This window comes from Podarcis filfolensis (genome assembly GCF_964270895.1).
Source record: "Podarcis filfolensis genome assembly, chromosome: Z".
NCBI classification, from domain to species: domain Eukaryota; kingdom Metazoa; phylum Chordata; class Lepidosauria; order Squamata; family Lacertidae; genus Podarcis; species Podarcis filfolensis.
In genome coordinates, this window is record NC_139617.1 from 2,706,562 (window position 1) to 2,730,973 (window position 24,412).

General features: G+C 46.7%; 1 protein-coding gene across 11 annotated transcripts in view; it reads left to right on the top strand.

Annotated features, from left to right (window-relative positions):
• LOC310754041 (uncharacterized protein) overlaps nucleotides 1–24,117 on the top strand; it is a 55,550-nt gene extending 31,433 nt beyond the window's left edge. For 3 of the 11 annotated variants that reach the window (XR_014543551.1, XR_014543554.1, XR_014543555.1), the window contains 3 exons: nucleotides 21,621–21,769; nucleotides 22,285–22,435; nucleotides 22,838–24,117. Coding sequence is in view for 2 of the 11 variants with exons in the window: in XM_083595479.1 (XP_083451605.1) it covers nucleotides 17,854–18,318; nucleotides 19,285–19,396; nucleotides 21,621–21,769; nucleotides 22,285–22,452; nucleotides 22,843–22,881 (933 nt within the window). In the remaining 9 variants the exon portion in view is untranslated. Of the gene's footprint in view, nucleotides 1–5,199; nucleotides 5,281–11,459; nucleotides 13,561–16,827; nucleotides 18,319–19,284; nucleotides 19,397–21,620; nucleotides 21,770–22,284; nucleotides 22,453–22,837 lie in introns of those variants that run through there. The other 8 variants (XR_014543557.1, XR_014543558.1, XR_014543559.1 and 5 more) reach the window with 5 other exon arrangements.
• Nucleotides 24,118–24,412: the final 295 nt, after the last annotated feature.

Here is a 24,412-nt window from a genome sequence, read left to right on the forward strand (position 1 = left end):
GTCTTGTCAGGATTCAACCTCAATCTGTTAGCTGCCATCTATCCTCTAATTGTCATTAGAAGTAAAATACAAGCTATAACAATATAATAAAATGGGTGGACGTTATAAGCATATTGTACAGCACTTGTGCTTGTCAAGAGTGGCAGCAAATACCCAATAAATAAAAGTGATTCCTCCTGAGGTGCTTAAACTAAATGCCCAGTGGTGGGCTGCTTTTTTGGCCCAACTTTTTACGGTAATAAATGATACATGCAAAATCCCAGAAAATTGGAAACTGAGCCTGGTAGCCCCCATCTATAAGAAGGGCGACCCCCAAGACCCCTCAAACTATCGCCCCATAAGTCTCCTGGACATTGTGTATAAACTTTATACTCGCCACCTGTTAAATAAATTGGTTGACTGGGCTGACCACTCTAACTTGCTTAATCCGGAACAGGCAGGGTTTAGAAAGGGCCATAGTACAATAGGCCATTGTTTGGTATTACAGACAATGATAGATAAGTATACAAAGACACATAAGAGCAAACTTTTTGTGGCTTTTGTAGATCTTACATCCGCTTTTGACTCAATCTGTAGGGACAAATTATGGCAAAAACTATATGACACAGATATAGATAGACGACTTTTCAAAATACTTAGAGAGTTACATACAGACATCACAGTTAAAATTAGAACTGGGATGTCAGGCAACTATACTGACCCACTGCCACTGGGGAAAGGGGTTAAACAGGGCTGTTTGTTAGTGCCGTTCCTCTTTAATTTCTATATAAACGACATTGTTCAACATATGGCAAAGTATAAGTCATCAGCTCCTGCCCTGGAAGGCAAACACCTGAATATACTGCTATATGCTGATGACATGGCGGTCATGGCACTCACTCGAAGGGGCCTTCATAGCATGCTGGAGGGGCTCGTAGCTTATTGTTCCCAAAACTCTCTAAAGATAAATTATGATAAAACAAAAATTGTGGTATTTACTAGAGCTCGCCAAACATTCAGATGGTCTTTAGATGAACACAAAATTGAACAATGTCTTCTCTTTAAATATCTTGGTATCACTTTCCAAGCTACATCTAGCTGGCTTGCCCACTTCAAGACTGTAGCCCTTCTAGCACGTAGGACAATTGGTGCTCTGCTCAGCTTTTTTTATTCGAGGGGAGGGCAACTGGTGACCCCGGCACTAAAAACTTTTGTTGGAAAAGTGATTCCCCAGATGTTATACGGAGTAGAACTCTGGGGATGGAATCAGAAGCTGTTAGAACGGCTTGAAATCTTCCGAAATTTTTATCTCAGAAGAATTCTAGGCCTCCCTCAGAGCACCCCGGCAGCTTTCCTAAGAGTGGAAGTAGGATTACCCTCTGTGTCTGCCAGGGCCCACTTAAGATTCCTGCGTTTTTTCACCAACCTCATAGATGCCCCGAACACCTTATTGGCTAAACAAGCCTTTGTATCATTACAAAATAATACCACTTGGCATAAAAATCTACTAGATATTTTATCTAGATACAACCTACCTGAGTTTAATACTCTCAAATTGTGGAGCCCTGATAAAGTTCGGGAATGGATCTTTGAAAAAGACGCCTTTTTGGACTCCACTAAGATAAAAAACTCTGGGTTTTCCTACTGGTTCCCTCGAGTAAAAGCAGTCAAAATCTGTGCCAACTACTTGGTGGAGATCACTGATCCCACCCTTCGGAGAGCTTTTACTATGGCACGGTTCCAAACATTGCCAACTGCTTATTTGACCTGTAGATACACAAAAACCCCAGTAGAACACCGTTTATGTCCTTGCCTTATGAAAATTAAAGAGGATCTTACACATTACCTCCTCTATTGCCCCATTTACTCGGGCTTTAGAGACGCATTGCTGCAAATTATACCCAATTCTATAACCAGTCCTGAAGATAGAGTAAAATTTTTGTTACTTGATGCAAACCCACGCATTACCCATGTGGTAGCGGTTTTTGTGATGAAGGCCATGAAAACCAGGGAAAGATTTATGGACGACAATGTAAAGACCCCTTCATCGTCTGTTTAACTCGTTGCTCGTTTTCCCTCCTTTTCTATTCTGTGGGAAGAAGGTTTTGTTGGCATAGTATGTAATGAATTTTAATATTTTTAACTATTGTAGTGTTGATGTTTGTGTACAGGCATGGTCCTCACAATAAATGGATTTGATTGATTGAATAAAAGTGTCTCCAAATGGTTTTGGGGGGGCAGGGAGAAGCAGTACCAGTTTGGGGGTGAACTGAACAGGTTTTTTTTGAGGGACGTGGGTGGCGCTGTGGGTTAAACCACAGAGCCTAGGACTTGCCGATTAGAAGGTTGGCGGTTCGAATCCCCGCTACGGGGTGAGCTCCCATTGCTCGGTCCCTGCTCCTGCCAACCTAGCAGTTCGAAAGCACGTCAAAGTGCAAGTAGATAAATAGGTACTGCTCCGGCGGGAAAGTAAATGGCGTTTCTGTGCGCTGCTCCGGTTCGCCAGAAGCGGCTTAGTCATACTGGCCACATAACCTGGAAGCTGTACGCCGGCTCCCTCGAGAGAGATGAGTGCCGCAACCCCAGAGTCGCTCACGACTGGACCTAATGGTCAGGGGTCCCTTTACCTTTATTTAGAACAGGTTCTTTAATAATTTTATAGACTTATTCAAAAGCTCTAGACCAGGAACTTTTACTAGTGGGCGCTCCCACCATAAGTGAAAGTATGTACCACAGGACCCACATCCCCCAACTCTTCTCAAGATAATACATGAAAGGTGTATTGGGGTACAGTACCACTTGCCTTATTGACTGCCCACCCTACTGCTGTCCCCGTCAGCTCACCGACTGAGTGAGACTCCCTGCCACCCTCTCCTCCCTGAGGAAGGACCAAGGGCAGTGGAAGCGCAGCCATTTGGGTGTACGAAGCCCTGCCCTGCATACTCTCTCTGCCCAGTGCCAACCCCTGTCTGCTTGCTTTCCTTCCTGAAGCTGGGACAAGCAACAACTCTGGATGTCAGCTGCCTTCTCCTACTTAGTCCCAATTCTGCCCTCGTAGAACTGAGCAGGGAGAATGATGGGGACAAAACTAGAATGAGACACTCTGTCTGTCTATGGCTCTGGCACCACCTGCTGTTGGTCTTCCAGCCTTGCCAGGCACCATGGGCCAAGGAATCCTTCTTCAGAGTGAGGCATCGGGTGAGGTGGCTGAAGGAGCGCCTACACTGCTGCAGTTTGCCATGGTGGTGTTAGCGAGACAATTTTCCTGTTGCATACACTGGTGAAAGGTGATATTGCGGACCTGAACTCTCCTGATCAAATAACTGATAGTGCAGGTAATAGTCCAGCAAACTTAGCACATCTTCTCCAATGGATGCCTGTTGCTCATGCCCCTTTCATCGCTGCCTTGTTAGAAACTATCCTCTGGTCCCCCATATGTCTATCGTTCATTAAAATGCCTGCGCTAGCCCTTCCTGGGCATTCCTGGGTGGAGAGCTGCTGTACCCCAGACCCCAAAAGAAAACCCATCAGGCAATGCTAAAAATGAATTCTGTTTTAAATGCAGTTTTTTAGATATATTTGCACAGAAGAGCAGCCAGAAATGTTAAAAGTGCCTGTGTTAGGAATACAATTGGGTTTCTAGCTGTTTTTGGACTACAATTCCCATCATCCCTTACTGCTGCTAGCTGGGGGTGATGAGAGTTGTAGTTCAGAAAGAGCTGGAGACCCAAGTGTGGGAAGACCTGCTCTAGTGAAAGGCAATGATATGGACATGAACTGTTCTGATTAAATTGTAGATTGGATCTTTCATAGCTCCGATAAGAGTGAAGTTCAGGGAGCAAACAGCCCTCCTACTCCCATGACATCTCTCCCCCTGCCTTGCTGAACTTGTGTGTGTTTACTCCCTTGTAGCCAAGGGATCTGCTGTTGTTCATGCTCATGCTGCTATCTTTGCTTCCTTGTCAGAAGCTGCCCACTGGTGTCCCCCAACCCCAGCCACCCCCGTAGATGCATCAATCACTATAAGGCTTGGACTTTCCATGGTGATGCACAAGCCATTCCTTGCCACTGGTGGAGAGCCTGCCCAGACCCCAATATGTCTCTTTGGTGCTCTGCCACTTCTTGTGCCAAAGAGTCCCCATTTTTCCACTGGGCACATGGGCAAGAGGGGAAGTAGGCATACAAATCCTTAAGGCTGGGTTTGCTGTGAAGTCCACAGGATCTAAGCCAGGAAACCTTGGTTCATTGTGGGGATTTGTTTCTCTGCGCACATGTAACTCGTTAGGAAATTAATTTTGGAAATGCATGGTTTGCGATGTACTGGATTTTCCCAAAAGGGCAGTCAAAAAAGTGAAAAATATTATGATGCTTTAAGCCAACCAGCTAAAATGTGAATTTAAAAAGGAGAAACGGCTGTTGTGGTCATCCCTCTGTCTCAAGAGACCATGGCGTGTGCCTTGGGGGCTGAAGCCAAACCGCTGGACTAGCAGCAGTGAAGTGACTTCCCCAGGGCATAAGCCTGGGCAGTGTGTCTGGTGGTCTTGGGCTGTCCAGACGACAGGACCCCCCTCTCGGCCTCGCTGATGGGGTCCAGAGGAAAGCAGAGCAATGCATTAGGCACCAGCGTGGCTGCAGGAGTTGTAGGAAGGAGGCACACAAGGTGACAGCCAACTGCCTTATGGACTCCACTCCGCATTGTGTAGGATTTACTCCTTGGCCTTTCCTTCTTCTGAAGATATCCCACAAGACAGAGGAGGTTTAGGATCAGAGTTTTCCTTTTCCCAGATGGGCTCCCTTCCCAGGTGGACAAACCCCACCTGCCCCTCAATTCCCACTCCAGCACATGCAGGAACCGCCTCCTTAACCGTTGGACCCATTATTGGTCCCATCTGCTCCATCCTCCGGAGCCTGTCTTTGCATGCAGGTGAAGTCCCTAACTCACCGAGGGTTTCAGACCCATTGGCTACCCTCCCCTGGTTTAGCCAGCCAGTCGAAGCTGTTCCTGGCGTGTGGCCTCTGTCATGTGCTGACAGCTTCTAGGACCAATTTACATTGAAATGGATGAAAGTAGACACAGAAGCATTTGGAACACACCCACAACCACATTGCTTTTCTATATTTGCTGTAAGTCACGTGCAGAGCTTCGGGTGACAGGTAACTAATAAATGAAATGATTATACTTCCTTCTACCATGATACCTGTCACTTCTATGCTGTCCAGCACTCCGTGTCACAAAAGCCGCTGTTGGAATCTGCAATAGGAATACACTGACATATAAACCAAGAATGGCTGTTAACTGTGGTGAGTGAGAACATTTATCTGACATTTAAATGAGAAACTGTACTTTGTTAAAATTGTTCCATGAGGCTTTGTTCACACTATAACTGCAAAGCACATTCAAAGTACATTCCTTGCCCCCGAGAATTCTGGGAATTGAAGTTCACTAGGATTCCCAGCAGCCCTTAACAAACCACAGTGCCCAGAACTTGAGGACGGGGGGGATGTACTTTGAAAGTACTGTACTCAGAAGCATAAGGCAGAAACCCAACTCATGAGCTACAGGTATTGGAATATTCTCTGATGAGAATTTCTCTCTTCTGTGGGTTCTTTGATGTGAAAAAAGGAGTACACTTCCTTCCACGTTCCAAGCATCTGCTTGGAAATTCTCTTATTTCCTTTGATTTAGCAAACAAGGTCTGGAAATTTCTACGGTACCTCCTCTTTGTGACCCAGCTGGTGTATTCCAAGACTTATGGGAGACACAAAAGACTTTTGACTTTTGGAGCATATAAGCTGTGAAGGTGAAGGAGAGGCAGTGCCATCTTCCGCCTGCGCTCTCTCCTCTCCCAGGCTCTGCCTCCTTGGGGATAACTTGGAACCTTAAAGAGCTAGCAGCCCTGTAGCCTGATGTAGGCACTCCTTCTCCTGCCTGGACTGGTGGTTCCACAGGCTCAGGGGAAGCTACTTGCCAGGGTCCTGCCTCTGACCTACGGGATCAGGTGATACAGGAGCTTCTTCTGAGGGCTCCGAGCCTGATCTGGATCCTTGGCTGGAGACTGCAGCCCCTGAGTCCAGATTGTCACTGGGCTTTAAGATCAGGACAGTGCAGGTGACAAAGATAGGGATGCTGTATCTTGGCAAAAATGGTAGGGGGTGGATGAAAATTGAGGGTGGTGCCAAGTGGTAATTACCCAGAGCCCTGAGGCCTTTCTTTTAGGGATAATAAGGTCCCCAAAATGATTAACTTACCTTTGCAACAACAGCAGCTAGAATTTTGTACACTCAGAACTGGAAAGAAGAGAAAACGCAGATGAAAGAAGAATGGATTTTGAAGCTAATGGACTATGTGGAACTGGTGAAACCTAACTGCAAAAATAAGAAATCAACATGGCGGACTATTTGTGGAAGAATGCAAGCCCATTATACCTCGCCCATCTGGCTGGGTTTCCCCAGCCACTCTAGGTGGCTTCCAACTGAATATTAAAAACAATACAGTGTCAGACATTAAAAGCTTCCCTAAACAGGGCCACCTTCAGTTGTCTTTTAAAAGTAAAATAGTTGTTTACTGCCTTGACATCTGCTGGGAGGGCATTCCACAGGGGAGGCGCCGCTACTGAGAAGGCCCTCTGCCTGGTTCCCTGTAACCTCACTTCTCACAGCGAGGGAACCGCCAGAAGGGCCTCAGCGCTGGACTTCAGTGTCCGGGCTGGGTGATGGGGGTGGAGACGCTCCTTCAGGTATACAGGACATAGCTGTCAACGTTTCTCTTTTTTTAAGGGAAATTCCCTTATTCCAAATAGCATTCCGCACAAGAAAAGGGAAAAGTTGACAGCGATGATACAGGACTCAAGCCGTTTAGGACTTTAAAGGTCAGCAACAACACTTTGAATTGTGCTCGGAAACGTACTGGGAGCACAATGAAGAGCTTTCAGGACCGGTGTTATATAGTCTTGGCTGCCACTCCCAGTCACCAGTCTAGCTGCTGCATTCTGGATTAACTGCAGTTTCTGAGTCACCTTCAAAGGTAGCCCTATGTAGAGCACATTGCAGTAGTCCAAGCGGGAGATAATTAGAGCATGCACCACTCTGGCAAGGCAGTCTGCGGGCAGGTAGGGTCTCAGCCTGCGTAGCAGATGGAGCTGATAAACAGCTGCCCTGGACACAGCTTTGACCTGCACCTCCATGGACAGCTGTGAGTCCAAAATGACTCCCAGGCTGCGCACCTGGTCCTTCAGAGACACGGTTACCCCCTTCAGGACCAGGGAGTCCTCCACACCAGCCTGCCCCCTGTCCCCCAACAGTACTTCTGTCTTATCAGGATTCAACCTCAATCCATTAGCTGCCATCCATCCTCCAACCGCCTTCAGACACTCACACAGCACCTTCACCGCCTTCACTGGTTCTGATTTGAAAGAGAGGTAGAGCTGGGTATCATCCGCATACTGATGAACACTCAGCCCAAACCCCCTGATGATCTCTCCCAGCAGCTGCATGTAGATGTTAAAAAGCATGGGGGAGAGGACAGAACCCTGAGGCATCCCACAAGTGAGAGCCCAGGGGTCTGAACACTCATCCCCTACTACCACTTTCTGAACATGGCCCAGGAGAAAGGAGCGGAACCACTGAATAACAGTGCCCCCAGCTCCCAGCCCCAAGGATGTTATGGTTGATGGTATCAAAAGCGGTTGAGAGATCCAGCAGAACTAGAAAAAAGCTCTCACCTTTGTCCCTAGCCTGCTGGAGATCATCGACCAGCGCGACCAAGGCAGTTTCAGTCCCATGATGAGGCCTGAATCCCGACTGGAAGGGATCCAAATGGTCCGCTTCTTCCAGGTGTGCCTGGAGTTGTTCAGCAACCACTCGCTCTATCACCTTGTTCAAGAATGGAAGATTTGAGACTGGGTGATAGCTGGCCATATCGGCCGGGTCTAAAGATGTTTTTTAAAGAAGCGGTTTAATGACCGCCTCTTTCAGTGGGCCTAGAAAGCATTCACCACCCCGCAGAACCCATCACTCAGCCCTTCCCATCTTGCTTTTATCAGCCAGGATGGACAAGGATAAAGAAGACAGGTGGTTTCACTCGTCCAAGCAGCCTGTCCATTTATCATTATTATCATTATCATCATCACCCCACTTCTTTCCCTAACAGAAACTGAAGGTGGTTTTCAAAGTAAATCTGGATTATTTTGAAAGTTGCAGCTAGTTTTGCATTAAATGTTGAGTGCTTGACAGAACTGACCACACTATTTCACCACTTTCTGCTATATGCTTTACATATTTTTAGTACAAAAATGCAACCGATGATAGTGTGAGAAAGTCACTTTAAATCCACCAAGGTCAGAGTAGTTATGCTCAAGACATTCACTGATAATTTACTAGTAACTGCTTTTCTACATAAAAATGCAACCATAATTTTAAGTGATAGACATTAGGCCAGTAGAAAAAGATTAAAATAAACTACATCTCTGTTAAAAGAACATGCAGACAATATAACTCACATTTGCTCCAAGCAAGCTGCTTGAAATTATCAAAGGTTTTTGTTTCTGGCAATGATCTATTTGGCAATGATATCATAATCAGTTGAAACTGTGTGCAGGATTTAAAATGATAATATTTGAAATAGAATAATATGTCTTAGCTGAAACGTTTATCAGAATGCAGTATGTAAAAGGGACTGGATTAAGAGCAGCAGGGAGGGAAAGGCGGGAAGCCAAAGTTTAAAGAGAAATGTACGTATAGCAAATTTGAAAGCTGGAATTTATATGTAAAGAAAAGAAGAAATGGAGGTTGGTGGTTGGTGGCCCATTGAGTCCAGCATCCTGTTCTCACTGCGGCCAACTAAGTGCCTGTGAGAAACCAGGGCTAGGGTTGGAACCTGCATTGGGAGAAGGTTTGGAAATGCTCAGTTGAGACTCAGGTGGCTCAGAGTCCTGTTGTGGGGCAGATGGTGGCTGCACCTACCATGCCCACAGAAGGAAGCCTCGGTCTTACTCAGCTTGATTTGCCAGCAAGACAAGCAAAGGGTTGCAGGCGACAGTGGCATCAACTTCCTGCTGTGGCAGGGCAGCCCTGTGCCTCAGAACATGGGAAGAGCCTTCAAGGAAGATTGGAAAATGTTTGTAGAATCATTGGAAACTGATGAAAATGTTAACAGGGTTAGAACAAATCCAGCAGTTTAAATTAAGTGAAGATATAATGGGGGAAATTATTATTATTTAATTAGCATATGCTGTCGTAACGGAAAACTAAAACGAACCATGGAATGGGGGGGAGGGAAGTTGATGACTATTGTATGGTAATATTAATTTGAATGTGAACCTATGTAATGTAAAATTACAAATACGTTTTTTTTTTTAAAGAACACAGGAAGAGCCATGCAGCTGGGTCATGCCAATGGCCCATGTAGTTCAGCCTCTCATCCTCTCAGTGGCTGATCAGGCACCCAGGGGGCGGAAGCCCCCAGGCAGTATTCCAGCACAAGAGACCCCTCCTCCCCTGTGGTTTCCAGCAACTGGTATTCAGAAGACCTCCAACTGGGGAGGCAGAGCATAGCCATTGTGGCCAGGAGCCATTGAAAGCCCTCTCTGCAATGGCTATCTACTGAATCCTCTTTGGAAGCCATCCAAGTTGGTGGCCGTCACTGTTTCCTGGGGGAGGGAGTCCCAGAGTTGAACTCTGTGCTGTGTGAAGAAGGGCTGGATCTTCCCACATTCAGCTTCCCAGCTCTAGTGTTGGGAGAGAGGGACCAAAACCTTCCTCTGACTGCCAGCACAGTATGCTGATGCAATAAATACTCAGAAAGATAGGGAGAAAAAGTTCAAAATGCACTTCAAAGAGTGGTTGCTTCAACTCTTTTGCAGGAGAAGTGACCTGTTCCAGGTGGTGGGGGGGGGGGAGAGATGGCTAAGTGGAGTCCTTCATATGATGAGGTTAGCTGAAAACTTGCCTTGTTTACTAAACTTAGCTTTCCAAATCATGCAACTTAAAAGCAATACAAAAAGACCTTTTGACTTGTTCAGGTCTTTGATCAGTTTGCTATCAGGAGTTTGAAGGAGGCATGGCAGCTGGGAGTCTGGGAAATTATTCAGTGCCAGTGTTTTGCTGTTTCCTGTGTAAAAGAAAAAGAAGACGAAGAAGATAAGAAGCGGTTTTATACATTCCTAGTATCTTTGAAAACCCAAAACAATGCAATGCCTGGGACAAAGGGAATGTAAACTATTTCTGCACAGTGTGGGAACTCTCAGAATCAGAACAGCAGAGTTGGAAGGGACTCTGAGGCTCATCAAGTCCAACCCCCCTGCAATGCAGGAAGAAATGGGTGCCCTGTTAAAACTGGAATCCTTGCCACCTTCCAGTCAACTATTGGAGATTCCATAGCTCTTGATTCCCTGCATTAAACAGGGTCATTTATTTATTGCTTGTCTGATTTATACACCACATTTTGGGCTGCAATTGGCCCAAAAGAGCATGAGAAGAACCTGTCAGTAGCCCATCCAGTCCAGCTTCCTGCTCTCATGGTGGTCCCCCAGATGCCTGTGGGAAGCCAGCAAGCAGCGCCTATGTGCAAGAGCTCTCTCCTTTCCTCTGGTTTCCATCATCTGCTGTTTGGGAGCACTGCTGCTTCTGGTCATGGAAGCAGAGCATAACCACCCTGGCTAGTAGCCATTGGTAGTCTTAGCCTCCATGAGTTTATGCAGTCCTTTTTAAAAGCCATATTCACATAATGCAATAGTGATGCTGTTAATAATGATTCAATTAAAACCATCTGATCAGGGGCTCCCTTCCACACAATATAGGAGCTTAGTCTTTAGTGGGGGGTCCCTGCCTTTTGGAATACCCTCTCCTTAAAATAATAGACAGGCACTGTGTCTGTTGTCTTTTCAACACCTGCTGAAGACCCCTTTCTTCCAGTAAGCCCTTGAAGTAGATATCTATTCTAGCCTGCATATGTTGGAACTGATTATAAGTATTTAAATCCAGGGGAAAACCTGTACCTCCTCCGGATGTTGCTGAACTACAACTCCCATTATCCCTGACCATTGGCTTTGCTGGCAGGGGCTGATGGGAGTTGGAGTCCAGTAACATCTGGAGGTCCACAAGTTTTTTCTTCTGTGTTTTTATTCTTTTATTGCCTGTGTGATTGCTGCCCCTGGCGCCTTTGGAAGGAATGGCAGGTATGAAATTAGTACTGGTATTACTATTTCTGCAGAACCTTCTTCGGCTTGCCTTCTCCATCTTAGAGATGAAGCAATCTTGGTAATATTGCCACAACCCACCAATCAGGGACTTGTTCAGGCAACAATGGCCATGCACAACTGTAGACAAACACATTATGACAATGACCAGAGCAGTCCCCTACAATACCCTCTGCTTATCCACATGCCCAAGTGTGGAGAAACCCCAATGCAGCCCCCCCAACCTCTCTCAGCCCCTCCTTACTCTCTGGAGACTACACAACTTTCTTGCGTGTTTTTCCCTAGATGGAATGTGTCCTTGAAGTGTGCCTGGATGAAAAATAGTGATGCAGACTCCTCTGACTCTTGAAAGGCTGGAAGGCAAGGACCACACACCTTCCTCTGACTGCTTTCACAATAAATAAAATACTTTTTGTTCTGCCTGCTCAGTTCCTGCATGCACTTCCTAAGCCTAGCCTGAAGAAGCTCACAACCAAGTCTGGGGCAAAAGAGCACCTCCACTCCTGCGGCTTCCAGCAACAGGTCCTTGGACTTCTTCCTGGGCCACGCTCTGGTCATTTTTGAGCTGCAGCTTGTAGCTCTTGGGTGCTCAACATAAACACAAGTGGTGCCAGAAGGTGGCAACCATCTCTTGACCATCTCCACCCAGAGGAACATCAGAAGATCCTTTATTACCAGGTCAGATGAGGTGCCCATCCAGGCCAGCACTGTCTACACCAGTCTATGTCTAAACATTTGCCCTGGCCAATGTCTTGCAACCTCCTTCATCCCAGTTCCTGTGGAAGATCTCTCATGAGATCCTCAGCAGTGAACATCCAAAGAGTCTTCTGGATCAGGCCAGTAGCCCATTCAGTCAGCATTCAGTCCAGCATCCTGTTCTCACAGTGGCCAACCCACAAGCAGGATTCACACACAAGACCACTCTCTCCTCCTGTAGTTTCCAGCAACTGGGATGCAGAGGCACCACTGCCTCCAACAATGGAGGCAGAGCCTAGTCATAATATCTAGAGCAGGCATGCCCAACAGGCAGATCGTGATATACTGGTAGATCATTGGACGTCTGTGGTAGATCTCTGGCTCCCCCCAAAGAAGCTCAACAACTTTGGCTCCCCTAAAAAAAGCTTAACAACATTCATTGCCCTGAACCCCTAAAAATGGGGCTTTCCTCCTTCCTAAAGAACTGCCAGTTTTTAACTCTGTGAGTAGATCACAGTCTCTTGGGAGTTGGCCACCCCTGCTCTAGAGCCTCAGCAATCCTCTCCTGCAGGACTCAGGTTAATCTTGAGGCCCAAGAAGACCCCTAGATTTTTTTCCACATGTGCTGCTGTCAAACCAGGTGTCCCTATCCTATATTTGTGCATTATTATTCCTGGCTAAGTGTAGAAGCTTTGTAAATTCATTTTGTTAGTTCTCTAATCTGTTAAGGCCACATGGAATGCTTTCTTCTGCAGCATTAGCCGCAGGTTGGTGTCACTGCAAATTTGTTGAACACCCCCTTCCATTCCTCCACCCAAGTCATTGTAAAGACGTGGTCCAAAATGTTCAGACCCTTGACCAGAGTAGAGGAAGACTGAGATTTAGACCCATTTTTTTTAGAAAAGAGATGGTGAAATATGACTTCTAGGGATGGAGAGAATGTGCAGGCTTTGTTGATGCTTAGTCATTTGTGATATATAGATAGCACAGGTGAGGGGGCTTTAGAGTAAGGTTACCAGAGTTCCCATTTCCCGGGGACAGTTCCCGGATTTACAAATCAGTCCCCTGACAAAATCCATCTATTTAGTAGGAAGTTGAAAAGTGTCCCCGGATTCATTGGAAAAATCTGGTAACCTTACTTTAGAGACATCTGTGGAGCAGATGCAACTGTGGCGCTGCAGGTATTTCAAGCCCCTTGTATAGTGGCTTGGCATCTTCTACACTTGAGGGATTGCCTTACGCCCTGTGTGCCTACTCAACCTGCAAAACTGGGACTGTTACAGCTGCCACATAAGACTCATTCCACACTTGCAAGAAATCTATATTTTAGTGCAACAGCACTAACACTTTGGAACTCCCTGCCTAGGGACCCAGGCAGCTGCCTTCACTGTACTCTTTCCCACACCTCCGTAAAGCATTCTGGTTTAGGGGCCTTTGGAAGACATGTGGAAGGCTGCAGGGTGTGGAAAGCCTTTTGCTTACTGCTGAGTTTAATGGTCATGGCAATATTTTGAAATGTGTGCCTGTATTTCACTGGATCATTAAACATGAAGTGACATTACATGACATGAGGTGTTTTTGTAAACTTGCTTTAATTTTTGCTTTAATTTTTTTGACAATCAAGTGGGGTATAAATGATATAGGATGAATTAAGTTATATTAAATTAAAATGAACTCAACTGAAGTTGAATCAGAAGCGGTGATGGTCTATCTATCTGCTTGTGACTTATGTTATTCCTGTACTGGATTATTTTTGTGCTTCTTCCTGATTTTGTTGTGTCTTGAGACTGAGATAAAAGCCTCTCGACCTACAGCAGCCATTCTCCTAAAAATATTCAGGACTGACTTCAAGGGCTGCAACTCTTCCCTATCTAACCTTTCCTCTGTTTTTTGACCATGTAGAGGTTACATGCCCCATATGTTTTAGAAAGCTCTCCTCCTTTTATGGAAACTTTCCCTCAAAAGGCCCACACTTGTGTTCTATGACAAAAGCTTCTGAAGAATGTTTAAAGCGTTCAGTGGAATTCATCTTATTGTGAGGCTACTTATGTACCCTGGGAGTAGAATAGGGCACATAACATATTTCAGATCAATTTTACAACAGCCTGCAGTTTGATTCCACTCTTTGGCTGACAGAACATGGGAGGTCATGAACTGGACAAGCCTAAGTGATGGGGATAGTGTTTATCCCCACTGACACAGGGTTATGCTGTTATGCTGTGTGGGTATATCAGAGCCAGGTTGGGGACTCCTAGATAGTCTTCTCGCAGCCTGAGGTCAATCCTTGTTGGGGGCTGGCAATGTAGCTATCATACCTGAGTTCCCGGGGTTGTGTTTTCATTGTGGCAGCATGGCCTATAAGAGGCTGCCAGTGGGGGGTGGCTCAAAGGGGAATCATTTTTCCAACGTCACCATCACCCGCAACATCACAGGTGAGGAACCTTTGAACTAAGGCAGCTTTGCACATAGAAGAGAATCGGGAGAAGCAACTGCAAGCCCCTTAACAGACTGAAATCTGTCCTGGTTGTGGTTTGGGGAAAATACAGTGGCGTTGTGTGGGTAGGGTCACGGGGCAATTTTCCTGGGCACAAAATTCTTAGGCACTTAAAATTTTGAAAAAAGAAAGAAAGTAGTAATAATAAATATAACACCCCCCCCCAAATCTCCCAACATTCATGTGAGGAGCAGATTTGGGCAATGGTTGGTTGCAAGGGCACCCTTCACACAGTCTTTAGTAAGATGCCCACTTCCTACCAATCCTCTGTGCTCAGTGCTCAAGGGAGCTGTGGCTGGCACTCAGGTAGTTTGCCGAGCTATTGCCCCTTTGTTGCAGCCTGTTGGGAGTTCTGCCCTGCCCCATGTCCCCTTGCTCGCTGGTGCCAAGAGAGCCCCCCCCCCCCATCTCTGCAAAGGGAAGCTGGTGCTACCTCTGTGGAGGAAGCTGCTGGTCTCTGGGTGCTGCAGGGCTGAGTGAGCTGGTGCGGGGCTGGTGGGGCTAGATTGAACTACAACTCCCTTCATCCCTGGCCATTGGCCATGCTTTCTGGGGTTGATAAGAGTTGTAGTTCAGCAGCATCTGGAGTTTTCCACTCCTGGTATATATGAATGCATGGGTGGTGAAGTGTGTGACCCTTATTGTTGCTCTAACAATGGAGGGGGGGAGTTTAGTGCTGGGGGGGTGTCAGTTTATGCTTCAGGAAGCAGAATGTCCAGTGCCAAGATTGCAAATGCTGGCTATATTGGCCAAAACAAAATGCCTAGATCTTTGTTTTGCTAAATTATAAGGAACACTGTTAGAATATCACAGACAAAATATGCCTGCACAAGAAAAGCAACCAGGTGTTTCAAAAAAAAGGATGGGGAAGTTGGGGCTTTGGAAAAGGCCTTTACTGTGACCCCCTCCAGATGTAGATGTACCAACCATCTGAGGAGTCATGACTTCCCCTCCCTGCTGTAGCAGCTTAGAATAATAGATTCACAGAATTGTAGAGTTCGAAGGGACCCCGAGGGTCATCTACTCCAAGACATGGGTGGTTCTGATGATTCCCCTGTTAGGAAGGGGAAGAACATATGAGGCTTTGGGGCTATGCGAGAGGGGGGAAAGTGGAGACATCATAGAAGTATACATGATGTGGAAAAGGTGAATAGCAATGCTTTCTCCCTTGTAATATCAGAACCTGGATCTCTTTAAGAAAGCTGAATGTTGGAAGATTCAGGCCAAACACACAGTGCCTAGTGACAATGAAATTTCCTCCTTCCAGAGGCACTGACGGGGATGGCTTTAAGAGAGGATTAGTCAAATTCATGGAGGGTTAGACCATGTTGCACCTCCAGCCGCAGAGGCAGTCTACCTCTGCATACCAGTTGTGGGTGTCCCAAGTGGGAAGAGTGGGGCTGCATTTGGAGTCTGCTTGCGGCTTCCCTTGGACATCTGCTGGGCTCCTGAGAGCTGGACTAGATGGGCCTTGGTCTGATCCTGCAGGGCTGTGACAATAAGAGCCTGGAGTATGGCTGCTTCGCGAACAATTCAGTGAACAGTCGTGCAGAATTTCATCTCCCTGGGAAGGAGCACATGCTCAGTAAAGCTGTCTCTTGCTTCTGGTCCTAAGAGTTGGGGTGGGGACAGGGAGGTAAGAGCTTCTGTATGTGGGAATGTTCAGGGGGCAGGAGAGGATATATTGTTTAATTATATCCTTCCCAACTTGTGTTAACAAATTCTACAATTTAGCAGAGGAACAGTCCCCTTTTTAAACTTACACAGCGGATAACACTTTTGCCAGGATTGTTTAAGCCTCTAAAATAAGTTTCCTGGTAATTCCCCTTTTATTCCCTCCTAAAAAGATAGACACAACACAGTCTTGTATAAAAGTATAAAATAGTTTACTCATAGTTTCATTCAGTTCACAAAAGGATCCCTGAAGGCAGACTTGTTACAAAACATATACACCTGGAATCTATCCCATAAGGAGATAGTTCCTTTGATGCTTTGATGAAAGCAAAATGGAGAAGAGAGAGAGATGTGGTGGCCAGCCCTGTGCTTTTGTTACCTGCACAGGTAAAGTCACACCCACCTCTGGTCACACGTAGAGGAAGTTTGTTCCAGCCTAGGAGGAAACAGGAAGTTCATCTACTGGCTGGACAAACATCCCTCTTCATGTCTAAACATGTCAACTCTAGGAATGTTGTATTTGACTGCTTTATGTTTCACAGCCCATACTGCAGAGGCCAGTCTCTCTCCTGCCTCTCTCTGCCACCTCTGATGTGCCCTAAAAGGCAGTTGGCATAGGAAGCGAACCAATAATCAGGTCCATCTGTACGGGCTCAGTATGACCTATTCTGACAGATGCTGCCTTTCATATTCACGCCCAAGAGCCTTTCTGCTCCAGAACCCGGGATCTGCATGCCAAGGCTGGAGTAAGAAAGAGCCCTTGCCAGCTGACCACGTTGGGCGCCTGCCTGGAGAGTGGAAGCCGGGGGTTCGAGGGACACCGTGCTGCTCGTGGCAACCCCCACCCAACCCGACGTCCTCCTCCGCCTGAATCCCGCTTCCCATGGGACGCACTTCCCATCCTGGAGTGGCGGGAGGGGGATCGCTCCCCACCTCCTTTTCCAGACCCCGTACTTCATGCCCCCTCTTCGCTCCTTCCAGCCTGGTCTCCCTCCCCGTGTCAGTGGGCATCCCACTGCCTGCAGCATGCAAGGATTCTCCAAATCGCGAAACAAACGCTTGGGTGTTTTCCTGAGTGTATCTTCACAACCACCCTCTGTGAAGGAGGCCCATCTTGATAAAGGTCTGGCCCAAGGTAGCCCTGTGAAGCTGAGAATGCGAGCGGGACAGCATTAAAGAAGTGTCGAACACAGCGGAGCTGCAGGACTCTGGCTCTTTACCTTTGCCAACCATTTCAGAGCTGACAGTGAAGAAAGCAGTTTTATTGCCTGAAATAATAAGACTGAACGAGTGAAGTTTGGAAATACTGGTGTATCATAAACCATACATTAAGTCTTGTCACTGGGTCTTAGGAGCTTGTAGTCAAAGGTAACTTTAGAGGAATTCTGACAAGGCCGCTGGATGTCGCTGGATGCCATCACCCAACACAACACACAGAGAGTGTGTGGGGGGGAGAGAAACTTCTGTTTTGGATGAGAAAGGGCATTGAGTCATGCTAGTGGCCTTGACTTGCTCTCAGGCATCCCATCGCACTTTGTTTTCATACTTGGCATTGGAGGAGGGCAACTGACCCAAGCACATTCAACGCCTTGAGGGGAGGGGGGCAAAACTGCCCACTTCCTTCTCTTATTGGCCGACCGCAGCGCGCGAGTTCCAGCCTTTCCCCGACAATTCAGTTAATTGGGGAGAGCAGCACATCCCAGGTTGGAATCTCTGCTGGCGGCTGCTGTGTCCGGAGCACGGACTCATCCAGGAGAGCGCGCGTGTCCCGAAGCGGAGGCTGCTACAGAGAGGACTTGCCGGAGCATCCTCGGAATGGAAAAGAAAAATCCGCCCGAGAAGCCCGAGGAACCTTCTCCTGCCCAGGTTGCTTGGGAGAACTGCAGGATCCGATCTCCTATTCTCACCTCTTTTCTCTTGCGCCAGGAAAGCTTGGTGCCCTGCCGCCGTCCAGAGCCTGTGTTTGAATCGCGCGGGCCCCACGACCCGTCGACCAGGGCTCCAGCGCAGGCTCCAGCGCAGCCTCCAAGGCAGCCTCCAAGGCAGGCTCCAGCGCAGCCTCCAAGGCAGGCTCCAAGGCAGCCTCCAAGGCAGGCTCCAAGGCAGCCTCCAAGGCAGGCTCCAAGGCACGCTCCAGCGCAGCCTCCAAGGCAGCCTCCAAGGCACGCTCCAGCGCAGCCTCCAAGGCAGGCTCCAGCGCAGCCTCCAAGGCAGCCTCCAAGGCAGGCTCCAGCGCAGCCTCCAAGGCAGGCTCCAGCCCAGCGACGTCCGGATGGAAAGGTAGGGAAAAGTTGGCAGAACCCACACGCTATTGTGCTATTGCTATGTTCGGTTTGTGGGGAGAATAGTGCCTTTTTCCTGTGGGTGGGCAGCCAGCAGCAGGGTGGCATGTGGGCCTAGGGAAATGACTCTGTTGGGGACCCACAGAACTCGTCCCCTGCATGTTTGTTCCCCATTGTACCAAAGTAGGAACTGTCTTGCAATTCAGGCTTGTGGCACACAGGTAGAGAAAGTGAGCTGTTCATTTCTTCAGATGCCTGGGAGAAGAGAGTAGTGGGTGGGGGCAGCCTCTGCTACTCCTTCTAGAAACATGAGTGCAATTCTGGGTGGGAAACATGTTTTCCCATCATGGATTTGGGGGGATGCTGCTGCCAGCCAGTGTGGGCTATTATATAATATTATATAAGATATTAAGCATCTTTTTCCTGTAGGCCTGTTTATTTTGCTGTATTTCAATGATTGCATATTTTCTGACATGGTTTTAAAGTGTCTTGAGATTCCCACATAATTGGTGGCAGGTAAATACTCTAAAAAAATTAAATTACTTCCCCCCTATCATGTCACAAAGTCAATTGACATAGAGCCTAAAATAATGCCAATGAGTTCTTCTACCTGGACGTGCAACATTAGCCCTTAACACAACAGCCCATTCCCCCCCCCCCCTTACTTGAAGGAGTCATTGGATAGCTCAGTCAGTAGAGCATGAGACCCTCAGAGCTGTGGGTTTGATGCCCACGTTGGGCAAAAGGATTCCTGCATTGTTGGGGGTTCAACTACATGACCCTGGTGTTCCCTTCCAACTCTACAATTCTATGCTTCTATGAATAATGCAGGTCTGAATAGTGATCCTTTGGTCTTCAAGCCACAAGGAACCCCCACCCCACATGCAGAAAAAGAGCATCTCCCCCTGAAATCCTTCCACTTTAAAGTGTGTGAATAAAATACTTTGGGTCATGTGTCTCATAGAAAGTGCCTCCTGGCCGACAACAGGCTCCTCAGGGAAACAGGCAGAATACTTTCCAACCTGTAATGAGATTTGCCGAAAGAGCTACAGGAACATGGACTCCAGATTTTGGCGGTGAGCTGACTTGGTTTGGGGTGGGAGAATGTGCACTGTGTGTGACTGGTCTGCTTATGCTCATTTCTAATTGGTGTTTATGCTGTTTAGGTGTGCATCCTCTGAACTACAAATATTTGACTAGCATTGTATTCTTCTCCTGCAAGGCTGCAGTTAGGTTGGCCAGATGGTAAATCCTGATAGTTGGGTCAGGATGCATATGGAATGGGTTGGGGAAAGAGGGAACTCATTTATAAACTGAAGAGCTGGTTATATGTTGGGATAGGGGAGGAAGAGGGCTGGGTAGACTCTTACGGTTTGTGTAGCAGGCTGTGAGAGCTTTTCGCATTTTCCTCAACAGCTGTTACACTGCATGCTAGTATGAAGGTGGAAACCAGCAACTTTCCATTGTGTGGGGGGTGTTGACCATGACACTTTCATCAAGTTGTGGTCTGAATGGAGATGCATTGCAGCCTTAGGACTCAACTTGATGCCTTTCCTAAATTGGTGTTTGTGGTTTTTGCAGCTGGCAATAAGAAGAAAGCATCTGGTTTTGTATTCAACTCAGACCAAGAGATCTATAGTTGGGCGTTTGGTGGTGGCTTGGATTGTCACCTTTGGTTGGGTAAAATGCAAGACAGGTGGGGCAGGGAGGGGGGCAGAGAAGATGGGGGGGTATTTTTTTACCTGGTGCTGAAATGACTTCAGGGCAATCCATTACAAAGACACATGTGGTACGTGGTGCTTTATTCAATGAAAATACATCAAGAAAAGAATTATGGTTTAGAAGTGTAAGAAAAATATTACATATTACGTGCTTTGCTGGGCTTTGTACTGCTAATTGTTTTGACACAAATCAGCATGAAATATCAGCTGCATGGTGTTCACCCCAATCAATTGGAAACTCTCTGTAACTTCAAACAAGAATTAAGCAAATTAACATCTTTGTTTCTGTGGAAAGGGCCCATCAGTAAGTCCCTCTGTATTGAGCCAATAGTCACTCCACCCCCCTCCTTCACCTTCCATGACTACATTCTGTCACTCCTTGCTGCATTCAGCAGTGGTCTGCCTTCAAATATAGCAGGGAATGGGCTTGGGATTTTGCCACAAGACAGAGGAGGCATAAAGGGGTTAGGATTTGGCACAGCAGGGCAAGTTAAACACATTGCATACAACATGCATAGCTGAGCTGGCTATTTGCTTAGAGGCAACCTGCATAGGATTTCACAGCAATAACTACAAGCATTCCCAAAACAACTCCAGGCATGCCTGGAGGACCATTTGGATCCCTTCCAATCAGGATTCAGGTCCCATCATGGGACAGAAATTGCCTTGGTTGTGGTGGTCTCTGGTGCGCTAGGGTCGGAAGTGAAAGCTGTTTCCTAGATCTGCTGGATCTCTCAGTGGCTTTTGATATCATTGACCATGGTACCTTCTGGACTGCTTAGGGGGATTGTGAGCTGGGGGCACCATTATGCAGTAGGTCTTCTCCTTCCTTCTGCTGTGATCCGAAAGTGGTGGTGGGGGATGAGTGTTCAGACCCCTGGGCTCCCACTTATGGGGTGCCTCAGGGTTCCCTCCTCTCCCCCATGCTTTTTAACCTCTATAAAAAGCCACTGGAAGGGATCATCAGGGGGTTTGGGCTGGGTGTTCATCAGTATGCGGATGATACCCAGCTCTACCTCTCTTTCAGATCAGAACCAGTGAAGGCAGTGAAGGTCCTGTGTGAGTGCCTGGAGGTGGTTGGAGGATGGATGGCGGCTAACAGATTGAAGTTAAATCCTGACAAAACAGAAGTACTGATTTTGGAGGACGGGGCGGGTTGGTGTGGAGGAGTCCCTGGTCCTGAAGGGGGTAACGGTGCTCCTGAAAGACCAGGTGCGCAGCCTGGGAGTCATTTTAGACTCACAGCTGTCCATGGATGTGCAAGTTATTTCTGTGTCCAGGGTGGTTGTTTACCATGCCCACCTGGTACACAGGCTGAGACAAAAAAGAAGAAGAAGAAGCTTGATGTCAAATGTGCAGTTGGGTTTGTGTTTGTCACCCATGGATATTCTGCCACCCACTCTGAGCTATATACTGATTTCCTCTTCTGCTTCTGGGATGCATGTTGTAGACATCCTGAATAGATTAAAAACTGCAAAAGGTTCCTATACTGAGAAAGCAATGGGAATATTCGTTCTGTTTCTCCTTTTCTTCAGAAAATCACAACCCTAATACAATGTCGCCTCCTCTCCCACCCCAGGTACTCCTGTGCGGCCTGTCGCCTTTCGTCCAGCTGTGCTACGTCCTGCACCATATCCAGTCAGGACTTGGATCCCTGGCTGCTGCTGCTGCTGCTGCACCTATGCGGCTGCCATCGCTGCCACCTTACCTGCCACTCTCCACTACCAGGCCAGTCACTATTCCTCCTTTAAATTCATTGTGTTTTCAAGCAAATTAATTATCAAACTTAACCAAAGGTCCAAGTGCCAGTCAACATCACCAGTGTATTTTAAAACTTTTCCACGTAAGAAAACAAACTATTACACCCTGCATAAATCTCATTTTCAGAGTTCATAAATACAAACACAGATCCGAGTTACGAGAACCGCACCACAGAATGTCACCACCCTGGACTATTTAGTTTGCTGCAGTCACCTTCCCCATGCAGCCTCACAGAACCATGTTTCAGTGCAAGAAAGAAAAGGGGAAGAGGCATACTCCGAGAGCGTATTTTAAAACTTTGCCACATAAGACACAAAACTACTACATCCCACATAAATCTCATAAATTTCATTAGTAGATTTCATAAATACAAAACCCCACCTGCTTAGTTTGTTTCTGTCACTCACAAATTCTTTAACCAGTGTCTCTGAGTCTTCTGTAAACACCTGGAGTAAATGTCTACCCATCTCTGTCCTCTCCAGGAAAATCTGGCTCAGAAGATGGGGGTCGAGAGACTTAGGAGGGATGTGCAGAATACATATAGCGATAATCAGGCACTTAACAGAGCCATTCAGGTGTTTAAAGCAGACATCTTGGAGCGTGACGCAAGATTCCAGGAGCAGCAAGCAGGAGGTATTTTTGAGAATCCTGTCTTCACAAATTCCGGGGACATGGCCCTCCCAATGATGTTGGGTTTCAAGTCCCATCATCCATGATGAGCGCTGGCCATGTTGGCTGGGGCTTAGGGGAGTCCCACCACAGTCTGGAGCACAGTTCAGTGCGCCTTTGTGGGGAGCTGGTAGCCATGCCACGGTTGCCTTTGCTGAGTGGAAGGGGTGGCATCCCTCCCCCCAGGAGGCCAGAGGCCAGTAGCAGACCGTGCATGTGCCTCCGAAGGGCACAAAGGTTTGCTGTCTTCCTTGTGTGCCCATTTTCTTGCCAAAAAGAATAAAAAACAGCTTAATGAAAATACAGCATATGGTTGCACATACCAGGCACCAATTTTAACCCATGGTTCTTTGGCTTTTCCCTCAGGTGAGGAACAGGAGGAGGAGCAGGAGGAGGAGAAGGAAAAATAAAGAAAACTGGAGGATATATTTTTTCATATCTATTTCTATTATCAGTTATATTCCTATAATCATTTTTAAAAATACATGGTGTGTATTTCTAATAGAGATTAGTCTTCTGAGCACAGTCTGTGAAAAGGTTTTCTGAAGATCAGCAGCACTTGGCTTTAGCTTGCTGCTAAGAAATCACACATTGTTCTTGCCTTTCATATCCAGGGCCGGATTTAGGTTTGATGAGACCCTAAGCTACTGGAGGTAATGGGGCTCTTTATATGTCCAGCTTTCTTTTTTCAACAACAAATTATCACTGTTTTTTGTGTTGGATAGATGCTAATAGATCCATACACAACACAAAACACTGTTGCTGTATGTAGGTTTTATTTTATTTGTTTTTTATCTTATATTTTAGAAATGTACATCCAGTTCTTTTTTCCTTTAAATTTTTTTGAGGCCCCCAAGATATTGGGGCCCTAAGCTATAGCTTGTTTAGTTTATATGTAAATTATCATTTTTTTTCTGTTGAATAGATGCTAATAGGTCCATACACAACACAAAACACTGTTGCTGTATGTAGGTTTTATTTTATTTGTTTTTTATCTTATCTTTTGGAAATGCACATCCAGTTCTTTTTTCCCTTATTTTTTGGGGGGCCCCCCTGCAAGAGAATGGGGTTATAGCTATAGCTTGCACTGTTCATATATCACTGTTTTATTGCAGTCCTTGCCATAGCTGTCCAGAGAAGTATTCTCAGGATCCTGTTGAGGTTTCTGCCTTCCCTCCTTCCCCCCGGACAGAACTGGTTCTTTGGAATCTGGTAGCCACTGTCCCTTAAAGTTTAGCCTTTTGAGACGCAGGACCCACTTTTCACCCAAGCATGCACCTGAGAGCTCCTTTCTGAAATTTCTGGGCCATGCATTTATATTCCCTGAATTGTGGAGGCTCCATTGACAGCAATGAGAAACCGAGCCTTTAGAGTCATCAGCCCAGACCTGTGGAACTCCTTGCCAATAGAGATTAAGAGGGCGCTTTCTGTGCCAACTTTTAAACGCCTGCTGTTTCATTCCACCAGGCCTATGCGGGCACACCCCCCACAATGGTATATGGGTGCGCCTTTAACTTTTTTACTTTTGGATGGTTTTTAGTGTTTATGGTTATATCCTATGACTTCGATCTTTCTGATTTTGTAACCTGCTTTGATATATTTAATGGTATATATTCCTTTATTAATAAATAAAATTGTTAATTAAATATGTTGAGAGTACTTCTGTTGTGAAGCTGAAAGCAACACTTTAAAGCAGGTGTGGGGAACCTCTGGCCCTCCAGATGTTGTGGATCTGTAGCACCCCCCACCTCTGGTCGTCGGCTGTGTTCCTGGGGCTGTTGGGAGTTGCAGTTCAGCACCAGGCTCCCCAAACCTTCTTTAAGGTATCACCCTCTGGGGCAAAGGGTGCCTGGGACCTTGATCTGACAGCTCCAGGTTATTAGATGACAACATTTATTTTCCATAGCAATCACCCCCAGTTTGGTTTGCAGAAGGGCCATA